At 38.8% G+C, this 12,497-nt stretch overlaps 1 protein-coding gene across 1 annotated transcript in view; it reads right to left on the reverse strand.

The window, feature by feature from the left end:
- Positions 1 to 1,162: 1,162 nt before the first annotated feature.
- Positions 1,163 to 12,497, reverse strand: part of LOC125058875 — a 64,738-nt gene continuing 53,403 nt past the window's right edge. Inside the window, exons 21-25 of the mRNA XM_047663018.1 lie at positions 11,479 to 11,622; positions 5,459 to 5,542; positions 3,411 to 3,615; positions 1,904 to 2,016; positions 1,163 to 1,405 (exon numbers count right to left, since the gene is read on the reverse strand). Coding sequence (XP_047518974.1) covers positions 1,343 to 1,405; positions 1,904 to 2,016; positions 3,411 to 3,615; positions 5,459 to 5,542; positions 11,479 to 11,622 — 609 coding nt within the window. The 3' untranslated portion in view covers positions 1,163 to 1,342. The remainder of the gene's footprint in view (positions 1,406 to 1,903; positions 2,017 to 3,410; positions 3,616 to 5,458; positions 5,543 to 11,478; positions 11,623 to 12,497) is intronic.

A 12,497-nucleotide genomic window follows, 5' to 3' on the forward strand; every position in this document is an offset into this window, starting at 1 on the left:
AGAATTATTGACTATTGCGTATTCATATATTGCCGGGTTGAGCGACCGCACTCTTACAGTTAAAACTCCGTGTTAAACTCGTCCATTACGGCGCGTTCAAGTATTACGTAACTAATTTGGGGGGGGGGGGGGGGAACCTTTTGTAAAGCGTTACTATGCAGGGCGGGAATGGAATTACGCGTTATTGTTAATATTATTTTCTACTTACACCACATAATAGTAACTAAAGAGTCACTAGGTGGTCACGAAACGTTTTACTATACTTGGGTACAGTACCGTAACGGCGAGTTCATGGGTGTGTGTGTGTGTGTGTGGTAATCTCCAAAAATTGCGTTACGTAATACTTGAACGCTCCCTTAAACGTCCAAATTACTTAATTTTGGCTGTTCTGTCTTGTACATATGATTCGTTACGTTACGAAGTTTCTACAACTCCAGAATAAACGTAGAATTTAAAGCTGTATGGAGTTAATGACAGTCTTCATAAGGTTTTTCCTAATCATAAAACAAACGATTTCCTAGTAAATTGGAAATTTTTGAAAATTTTGTTGAAAATCGAGTGTCATTAAGCCGTTGTCATTTAAAAAAATTCGTTTCGACTTTTTAAGTTTACTCAATATATTGCTGTATCAGTTGAAATTATATTTAACGTGATTTTTTAACAATATTTTTTTCAGATTCTGTTAAATTTCAAAACAATTTAAATAACTAATAGACAACTAGCGGGGTTCTATATTATTCAAAATTTTAATACCGGTTAGTAATGGTTTTACGGTTAAAAATCGTTGTTTTTATGACGTTATTAATCTGTCAAAAGTGACACAAACTTATTTTTAGTACCTTCATAAATGACATTTCACTTTCCCACACATGTTTTAGACATTTTGAAACGTTATGTGAATCTGATATATCCGGTTTTTTAAACAATTTATACAATAAACCGGTATTAAGACCGATACCGGTTAAATATACCAGGTGTCTTCAGACTGCTCCGAATGAAAATAATTTCAATTTGTATAATTTGCTTTAAACCATTGACAGTAATTAGAAAATAAAAACTGAAAAAAACTTAGTTGTTTTTTGTCTGTTTTGACAAAGCGTTTATGACTGGCCTATGTTGGACTTATAAGAAAATTAAATAAACATACATATTGTTTTCGGTATATTACCGGAAACAGTCTTTAAACACCCGGCATACCGTTTCATCTATGTATACAAAATCCCGGTACGTTTACTGCACTATCAAACAAATACATCCGTTAAATATAGGAATCCACTGATATGAAAAAATATAACCGTTCGTTATTTGGTGGTTCAGTCGCGCTCGGCGACTTTCGTTAGAGTCACTCGGAGTTGTTGAAGTATTCTGACGCGTTGCCGCGGCATATGGGGCAGGTGCGGTTCGACTGAAAAAAAAAAACTAAATAAGCCACCAGTACAAATAACTCCAATGCGGAAACCACAAACAACGAAAATTAACCTAACACACGATGACGTAATATAAGTACGGCCAATACGCGTTAGAGTGGGACAGAACGTATACTGCGTACTCACATCTCTCTGACGAGTTCGGTGATGTAGTTACGCGTTACAGTGAGACAGACAATATAGGCGTGTTAGACTGAGTCTGGTAGAGTTGGAGAATGAATTAATAGCAAAGAAAAAAAATACCGCATAAATAAATATAATTGCATAAGTTGATAAAAAAATGCTATGCAATAGCTTTACCGCGGCAGTCCCCGCCGTTTAAATGCCTATTATACTGTCTAGGGAAGATGGAAGAGGAGGAAAGGAGTTCCACTCCTTAGCTGTTTCACAAGAAACGGCGAACCAAATCGTGCTGTGCGGCACCTGGTGATGTCAACAGTGAAGTGGTGAAACTCTAGTTCTACTCTGATACTCACCCGTAGCCATTTATCGACGCACTTCGCGTGGAACTCGTGCGCACAAGGCAACACACGTATCGTCTGTCGAGCTTCAAACTCGCACATGCAGACCACGCACGAGGTTTGTTCGCCTGAAAATAACATATTCGAGTCACTTGTCAGCGACTGCATACACGGCTCACGGGGCTGTTCCAAAATTTAACAGCTGAAGATGCGCATACACCATCAGCACATAAGAGTAATTTTATATAAGATTCAAAAGTCAAAATAATTTATTCATATAGGCCAACGCAAGGTACACTTATGAACGTCAAAAAAGAAATACATATGAAATGCTTCTTATTTTACATTTAGAGCCATTTCTCAAATCCAGGGCGTAGAACGGAAGAGAAGAACTGGCAATAAACTCTCCGTAGAAGAGTCGAGTCTGGAAATGCAGCCGAGAGATTCAGTCGGGTTACCTATTTATACTGGAGCAATTCATATCCAAGCACTAGGATCGTTTAAATCTATACTAATATTATAAAGAGGAAAGATTTGATTTTTTGTTTGTTTTAAATGAATTTGCTCCGAAACTACTGGACCGATTTCAAAAATTCTTTCACCGTTGGCAAGCTACATTATTTCCGAGTGACATAGGCTATGTTTCATTTTCAAAAAAAATAGGGATGCTTACTAAAACTTGAATAATCTAACCCAAGGTGTAAAAAAATAAACAAAAAACTTCCTTCAACCGCGTGCGCTGCGAAAACTATAAATGATAGAACAAAATGATGTATATCAATTTTTCAGGACACATCACTATCTATAAAAAATGTCCTTTTTTTATTTTTTTTTATTAAAATACCACTGCTAGAAAAGGCTCTTTATTCGTACCTAGGTATTGATCCTTATCAAAATAAATACCAACGTTTTACATAAGCTACAATTTAATGGCAAACCACCAAAAAAGGTGTTCTCCTGTCGTTTCTCTTGAATAGTTTACTACTATATGTAATATAACAAAAATCTTAGCCACAGCAACGCTTGGCCGAGTCTATTAGTTATATATATATAGGTATCACCCTATCCACACATACTTAATTATCTAGTGCAGCTAACATACACTACATATACTCTTGACAGTTATTACATATAAATTTAAACACACATTTCACAGACTACTGGCTGTCAAGTATGTCTTTCTTTTTTTTTATGGCTCTGGCACGATTTGTGCATTAGCCAGCGTCAAGTATAAGATTTTTATAATTCGTGCTTTTTGCCTTAGAAATTCGACCATGTCCTCCATGTACGGTTTAGGCACTCGCCCGGTACCGCACAACCCTCCCAAAGGCCGAGAGCAAATTTAAATTAAATTAAAACTTGCCCTCGAACCGGGAATCGAACCCGATACCCCTCACCCAGCTGCCACTTAATAAGGCCGCTAGGCTATGAGGCCCTTAAGCTTGTCTTTCTTTCTCTTGTTCATCCACTACAAGTGTAAATTAAACTAGAAAATTAAAATCATCAGTACCTTTTAGCTTACCTTGATGAGTCTGCTCGCAGTACTTATAACTGGGCAGCAGATCGATTTCGTGCCTCGCCAGTCCTCTCGGCTTCGCTTCGCCCAGCCTTTCAGCTAGAGAGAGGAGAGCTTCATAGTTCTCGGTCTCGGGAGAGTCTGCGCCGTCCTCCCCCCGCGCCTCCCCGTAAGGGGAGAGTGGGAACATCGCAAGGAGATTCAGGAACACCTGTGCGACACGAATAAACTATCATTACGTCGATTGCTTCTTGAGACGCTTGGGGGAGGGAATTCTAATGTTTTTGAAGTGAAACTTCTTTATCGGGGTTGGAAAAAAATTTAGTGTAACATTTTCTCGTTACGCGTCGCATTTTTCCGATACGCGCCATCTTTTGAAGTGAAACTTCTTTATCGACGTATGGGAGAAATTTTGTAGCAGGTTACGCGCCATGTTGCTTTTTGAAGTCAAACTTCTTTATCGGCGTTGGAAAAAAATTTACACACATTTGTCACATTTTTCGGTTACGCGCCATCTTTTTCTTGTCCCTACCACGGTTGATCCGAAGAGATTCGAAGCCATTAGTAACAAAAATGTATAATAACGATAACAATGATAGTAATACTAATAATTCTATTACAATTAATGAAATTCTGTAATAATCTTAGTACTACATAGTAGTAAAGTAAAAAGTTAAAATGAAATAATTGTATTTGTATTCATGTCTATGATAATAAAAGCCTTTTGTTAAACTTTATTTAACCAATTTCGTTAAGTTGCATATAGTAGATCATTTTTCGAAAAATAAGGTCATAAAGAAGTTTCACTTCTTACGTGTGTACACATTTTTTATTTTATTAGATATAGGTCAGCCAACAGATATGCACCAATGTTATACTTCTTTTGGCGCGTTAGGGAAAAATTATGAGTATATATTTTTAAGACGCGCGCGTACACCGTCACAAAAACACCCTGAAGTTAGCTATAGTCAACATTTTAGTTTTTTCTATCATTTCGAAGGTAGAGTGTAATTTGAGATGGTATAGACCAATCACAATCAAGAGTTTTGAGTTTCATTTTACATTCTTACCCCCCCCCCTCCCTCTTTTTACACAGCTAGTTCGCCATTTAATTTTAAAGTGACCAATTCCACAATCACCACTACATTATAGGGGCTTCACGCAAGCAAAGCAAAGCAATTTTCAAATGCCGGCAACGCACTTTCAAGACTCTTGAGGCTTTTTACGGCCTGGCCACGGGGATCGGCGGTGCGAACTGCGATGCGGGAGGCGAGGCGACCATTCGCGCGGGGCCGTTTGCAGGCCACGGACCAGTCACGTTTGCCGCCGCGACCAGTAAGGAAGTTCGACAGCGAAATGTCTTTATCGAAATCATCTCGATATTGCTTGGAAAGTAATAGCTTTTGGTGCAAGATCTAATATTTGGAGAAATTGTGGAGAATTCCACAAGAAGTATGAGAAATTCAGAATATATCCAGAATTATTTTTTTGAGTATACCAGAATGAGTATTGAAACCTTCAATTATATTCTTATGAATATTCAACCAGAATTGGAAAAAAAAGTTAATGCAAATAGAATTTTAAGTGCCGCTGAAAAATTGTTTTTGAGATTAAGGTATATTAAATTAATGCTGTGGATGGCCAGACTTCCAAATAGCTGGTCTAGCCAGTATTTCAGTAACAAAAAACTCTGTATTCATTTTTCGCCGCGACCGCGACTAAACTTATTTATTCCCTTCTCTATTCGCCGCGACTGCCGCTCGACTCCGTGGCTTGCACCGTACTGATTCATGCATTTGTTTCACTCGCCCGTCGCGACGTCAGTCGCCCGCGCGATTCGCTCGGTACTTTTCGCCGGTCGCATCGCTGGTCGCCGTTGCGCGTGGCTTGATTAGTACATTGCTATGAGTTTATTTCAGTCGCTAGACGCATCGCGGTTCGCACCGCGCGAATATTCGCGTCGGCGAATGTCCCGTGGCCAGGCTGTTAGTGACCTCGCTCTTTGTCCCCCTATTCCATGAAAAGTCAAATATTCAAGGATATTAAATGTTTACCTGGTAGGTAGGCGGTGGTGGCGGTAATGACAGCGGCGATGCGACGTGTAACTGAGGTAATGCGTTCACAAGACCGCCTCCGCCCTGTAATTAATTAATTATTATTTATTAAAGTACACCATTTTATATCTATCTATATATATAAAAATGAAACCCGTTTTCCGTTGTCACGACATAACATGAAAACGGCTTGACCGATTTATCTGATTCTTTTTTTATAATATTCCTTGAAGTACGAGGATGGTTCTTACGGAGAGAAAAATTAAAAAAATTGAGTGAAAAAGTCTAAAAACAACACTATTCTATATTCCCATACAAAAAATTCGTAATAATACTTAAAAAGTCGATTTGAACTTTAATACCATATCATAAAGTTTAAGTGTTAGTGGAGGGGTTCCGGGAAGGTACATTTTTATTTTTTGACATATTTTTTGTATTATCAACTTTCTCTTTTTTATCTTAGCTAGACCGGTGTCCCGAATAGCAGAATAAGTATTAAAAAAAAATAAAGAATCGACTGTTAGGTGGTACGATGTTCGCCAGGCTAGTATAATATAGAAATTTTACCTAAAAATAAAATTTGTATTATGTTTCCTAAGACGTCCGAGGTCCATTATGAGGAGAGTACATCGTTTCCTTTTCCGCCCAAATCGCTAGTATCCGACCTTTTCCCACCACGTGACACCGCCGCCAGCGCCCAGCGTTTGAAACTGGAACTAACTTTTTATCGCGCTAAAGCAAGCCGCCAGAACTCTTGTTCATTGTTTGTCTCATAATAAGAGAACCAGGAAGAGCTTGTTTGGACCTCGGACGTCTTAGGAAACATAATACAAATTTTATTTTTAGGTAAAATTTCTATATTATGTGTTCCGTTTGACGTCCGAGGTCCATTATGAGAGACGTGTTTGTTATCTCCTGGTGGCTTGTAAAGTTATATATTAATAACTAAAAAACGCAACAATGTGATTTGAATTATTTATATCCGATAGAATCATGATGAAATAAACAATACAAGCTAATTAAAGCCTAAGCTTTAGCATCATTTAATAAACATAATAACAAAAAAATTATTGTTTATAATGAAGTAGAATACTTGGCTAATCATTAAGCGGCCGAAAGTACTGAGAAAGAGACTTCTGATTGAGTCTCAGCATTCTGACTATTATTATCTAGATTTCGACAATAATATATCTTTAATGTACTTTCATGACGCCAATTTGCCTAACCAAGAATATCATTTATGTTTCTAAAACAATTTAGCGAAGCAACAGCTGATCAAGTACCCCGAGATGCTTCGATACCTGATTCCAAAAGGGGTTTCTTGACCCAGCCCCCAAAAATTGTGGGCGTAGCTGGTCTTACAGGATATCTGGTTGTAATAAACAAATTTGTCAAGGAGCCTCATCTATTATTAGAGACAGTTATGAGTGTCCTAAGCCAAAATAAGGGATTTAGATGCTTCTCCGGGCACGATAAAAACGTCCAACTTGACTGTCTATACGTTCCTGTATCTGTTTTAAAACCGAAACCCGGATGCAAAGTGATGGAATCACCGTTATCAATAAAATGCTGAGGCTCGAAAAAGCAAGAGAGTCAAATCATGAACTCTATGCCCAGAAGCCAATAAAATTATTGTGGCTGTGTGTTTCGAGCTATGAAATAAATTTTGCTCATCTAGTTTTAGGCTTTTCAAATAATTTATAACTTTCCCCGCTTCCCATACTGGCAATTACTGCGCGATTGGTCTAGCTATAGATAGGATTGAGCTAGCGCTTTAAGGATATGTTTTACTAATTTATTAGATAAAATTTTAACATCGCTTAGAGCCTCACAAATTGATGCTATGTCAGATTTGTGAACTAAAATAGATATAGATCTATTTAGATAATAGATTTAGATATATAGATATCTATGCCAGATGATCCTTTATAAATAGGTTTGCTAAGAATCTAGCTACATCAGGAGAGCCGGGAATCGACAGTTTATATTACTATGTTGACACCAATTTACCCATTTATACCAAATAGGGGCATGTTTTCCTTGTTGAAGCTCTCAAACACGACGAAATAAGTTGTTTTTCGTCTCGTGTTTTGCAGCCAAAATCAGCCACGCTTCCAACTGTAATTTCTGCCCTTGAGGAGGAGGTTGACCCGTTACGGTATTTATCAGGGTTTTGTTTAGATTCCGTATTGGTAGCGAGGGTGCAAGTGCTCGGCCTTTCAAATCCGGGCGCCAAAAAGGCTTCCTCCACCTGGGTGCTATTATTATGAACTTCCCTTGGGATAAGTTGAGATCGTGCAGCACTCGAGGTAGAGGCACTGGCGGTGGAAATATCCACGCTAGATTGTATCGCCAGCATTTACTGAAGGCGTGGTGAAGCAAGTGTTGGAGTCTAATAAGTCTAGCGACACATAACTTGCCACGACAAGAGCCTCTCGTGACGCGAAAAGATCTATTTCGGGGGTTCCCCATCGTCTGAATATGTCCGTGGTTGCCTCTTTCAAGAGATGCCATTCGGTGCCCCTGCGATTGCGCGAGAGGTAATCGGCTTCCACGTTGTACATTCCCGGCAAGGAAGTGAGGGATAAGTACAATATTCAAACTGTCCGTCAATGCCAGAAGATCTTTTGTCAATTTTAACAGCATTTGGGACCTTGTTCCTCCTTCGTTTTTTATGTACGATACAACAGTTTTGCTGTCGCTTTGCAGGATTACCATCGAGTTCTTTAGGACTTCGGATGTCAAAGAGATTGCTGCTACCACAGCGTGCATCTCCTTTAAATTGCAATGCCACTCAATCTGACTTTGAGTCCAAGAACCATTCAGGGGTTTGTTGTTGATTAGCGCTCCCCATTGTAGATCCGAGGCATCGGTGACAATGTAATTCACATGCCTTGTTTTGAAGTGAATCGGTGTTTTGTGACTGAGGTTGTGCAAACACCATACCACGTCCTGATTCACCTCTGCAAGAGAACTCGAGCAAAGAGGAGCTCTCCTAAATGCATTGCTGTGTCGCTGCAGCGTTCGGCAACGCAACCTTCCCCGGTGGGTGATGAAGGTCGCAAAATTGAGATACCCTAAGAGGCGTTGGGCCTGCTTGAGGGTCCAATTTGCCGGCTGACAAGCGTGTTATCAGGCACTGACGAATTTTGATAACTTTTTACGGGTAAGGACTTTGCATTTGATAGTGTGTCCCACGTGATACCCAGAAAATCGATCGACCTCGTTGGAGTGCATATCGACTTCTCTCGATTTATGGTCCAGCCCAGGTTCTTCAAAAAGGTCATGGCTACGAGAACCTGGGAGTTAAGAATTGTTCTGTCCTGATGGACCAGTAAGTAATCGTTCAAGAAAACGATCACTCTTAAGCCCTGACGGCGTTATAGCTCGGCTGTCCAATTTGTCAACGAAGCAATCATTTTCGGAGCTATGGCCAACCCAATAGGTAGACAAGTCATTTGAAGGAGCCTTCCCTCGTAACTGATACGCAGAAAGCAACGATGTTCGAGGGAAATCGGTACATGATAGTAGGATTGCCTGTGATCCAGCTTCACCATCCAATCGCCTTTTTGTAGGAAATTTGGCATTTGGTGGTGATGAAACAGATGAAAAGGTTCTGGTTTCATGAACCGATTTAAAGATTTTAGGCTGAAAATGACTCGATTTTTCCGTTCTTCGTTATTATGAAATATGAACGATATGATATGATAGATATGAACGACGGAGTCAGCGGTGCTGGCTCCAGTATATGGTCTCGAATCATGGTATGTATTTCCAAGGAAATCGAAGTTGAAACAGGTGTTTGCAACTTTTTTAGGATTTAGGACAGTACTAATAGCGGTTTTCGATTGAAAGTTATTCGAGCGGAGGTTATTAATTTTAGAATGGAAAAAGGAGGTTTTAATTTCACCCAATTTTTGTGATAGTTCCTTAAACATCCGCCCGAAAAGCCCATCGAGTCACTTATGTTGGTATTTATTTGGATTGTTATATTTGCGTCCCCCCTTTTGATGTGAAACATCTATAACCGCACGTAAAACCGATTTCTGGTGTGGCGACAAATGCCGTGGCGATGCCACGCTATATGATGGTATATATACACTCTATATGCAGTAGTGTGTACGGTGTATTTCGAAGTCATTGATTAAACGAATTAAGTAGTCACGTTTTGAAATAAATTCGTAAATTTTTGTATTTAAATGAAAATAAATGTTTATTCAATAAATAGTCATCGTTATTTTAGCAAAATAATGTCGATGTTTCACATCTGCCAGGCGTCCCGTGACGGCTCACATTTTTTATTTTCGTGATCATCGAAGTTGTGACTCTGTTGTCCTTGTTTTGAGTTGTATCGGTTACCAAGAAAGGGCTTTTGACTAACCTGAGACGTTGAAGCTACAGGCGATTAAAAACGTATGCGTGATTTAACGCGTATTGTTTTAGATTGGTACCCGCTTATTCTGTCAATTTTGACAATACTACCAACATTTTGTAAATATTTAGATAATTTTTCAGGATTAAACTTGTACTCCGAAGAGGGGTGGGAATTTTATCTAAATCTTCTATAACATGTTTTTAAAGTTTGACCAAAACATTCTTGCAATTTATTATGTATAGAATTTAAATTAAGAACCACGTTCGACTGAAGACCACTAAAACGCTACGTAACGCTTTATTGATAAACTCATTTTTAAATCGGTAAAAGCAGGAAAAGCAACGTATTTCTTTTGTATATCAATATAACGTACACAGTTCAAATCAGAAATGTAAAAACCTCCGCATTGAAATTAATATTATAATTTATAACTCAGAGGTTCTTGAACCGACACGTCTAAATGAGCAATATCATTAACTACAGCCGCATGGTTCAAAAAAGGGTCGTGTAGGTTTGCATTATTAGATTCGGTCACTTTATGTAACATGCCAGACGACGCAGCATAATTGTAAAACAGTATTATTAAGGTGACTCACCAATTACTGCGACAATTGCTCAAACCTGAGAATAATCACGTGAATTACTGCTGTGGCGGCGGTTCTTCATCCTCTTCACTCGTACTCGAACTTTGCGAAGAACTCGGCTTGTCAGAACTTGCAGAGACAATATCTCCCGTGATATGAGACGGCCTTGTAAAGCGCGGGTGAGGCACGTTTGACCGCGTAGCCAACACATTTACACCGATTTTAGCACTTTCATTAGCCATTTTATATTTTTAACGTGAAAACTGAGTTAACCATTTTACGAAATAATTATTTCCACTTTGAAAATAAATTTTAGGTCGATAACTTTGAATATACTGATTCGTTTTTAAGTGTGCACTAGCGACTGTGCAAGACGAAAAACGACGCAACAATGAACAAGAGTTCTGGCGGCTTGCTTTAGCGCGATAAAAAGTTAGTTCCAGTTTCAAACGCTGGGCGCTGGCGGCGGTGTCACGTGGTGGGAAAAGGTCGGATACTAGCGATTTGGGCGGAAAAGGAAACGATGTACTCTCCTCATAATGGACCTCGGACGTCAAACGGAACACATAATATATTTTCTACAGTTATAATCTATCTATTCTAAACTACATGACAATTACGGTGAATTTAGAAATATGTGAGCACCATGTATCTACATAATCATTTACTTCTCTACAGCATTGGTTTTTATAACACCATGCGCCTATTTTACGTTAGTAAAGTAATTTTTTTATTGCCAAAATCAAATAAATGACTGATTCTGATAAAAAATTTACAACGTTCTGGGATCAGATGTTTCAGCACGTTAATTTCTCAAGTATTCGCCTCTGATCAAGTTTGCAAGCGTTTCACACAGATACAGTGAGTCATAGACAAAAAAGAAGTTTTGGTACAAATGAAAACAGTGTATGAATGGGGTAAGAAAATGGCGTATTATAGTTTCGACTTATTAAAAATCTGATTTAAAATTTACCCCGCACGCACACTTTAAGATAAATCGCGATATCAAAAGAGATTTTTGTGATATTCTAAATTAATAAATCATAGATTTCAATAAATACCTGTGCGTGTATGTGATGAACGGTGTGCGGGTGCGGCGTCCACCTGGGCGCGGTGCGAACGTACGGACGTCCGCGAGAGCCCGCCCCTACTACGCCCACTCCGCCGTGCGCGTGCGCATGCGGCCCTACGCCGTTGCGACGATGCTGGAATCAACAGATATTATTATTTAGTGGTACGCATTACAAATATGCAGGTTTTGAAACTGTTAAAATTCTTTCATCACCTGAACCTGGGCAAGGTAAGTTCGAGACAAGAAAATTGTTTTTTTTTTAAATGTTTCAGTATTCATACGTCGTCGTGGGCTAACAATTACCTTACTTATAAAAGAGACACGATAATGGTCCCATGCCCAAGGGGGCGTTGAAGTATTACGTAACGAATTTGGGGGAGGGGAGTTCTTTTGTAAAACGTTACGATGCGGGGCGGGATTGAATTACGCGTTATTGTTAATATTATTTTTGACTTTCCAGTACTTTACACTACATAATGGTAACTTTTTAGGTATAAAGATTTAAGAGTCACTAGGTGGTCACGAAAAGTTTTACTATACTTGGGTACAGAAAAAGGTTATGGCGCGTTACATGGGGGCCCTCCCCAACGACCAACCAGGCTCCAAAAGATAAATCACTCCTTATATGGAAATTGTATTCGTTTTTACAACAAACTCCCAAGCGCAATTAGAGAATTATCACTAAATAAATTCAAAGTCCTCGTTAAACGAAAATTAATCAACAAAGCTTTTTATAAATTTGAGGACTACTTAAATGATCCTAATCCTTGGGATTGAATTGCTCCAGTTCAAACAATTTGTATGACAATACTTGGCGATTAAAAAGAGTGGCGGAAAGTTTCTTGCCAGTTCTTCTTACCCGCTCTACGCCCTTGACTTGCGAACTGGTAGTAAATGTAAATTTACGATTAATTTAACTTGACTATTCAAAAGTGTACTTAGTTACCTACTTGAATTAAGATATTTTGAGTTTGAGTTTGAGTTCCCCCATGTAACAACAATCTCTGA

The sequence above is a fragment of the Pieris napi genome, chromosome 18 (genome assembly GCF_905475465.1).
Source record: "Pieris napi chromosome 18, ilPieNapi1.2, whole genome shotgun sequence".
In the NCBI taxonomy this organism is placed as follows: Eukaryota; Metazoa; Arthropoda; class Insecta; order Lepidoptera; family Pieridae; genus Pieris; species Pieris napi.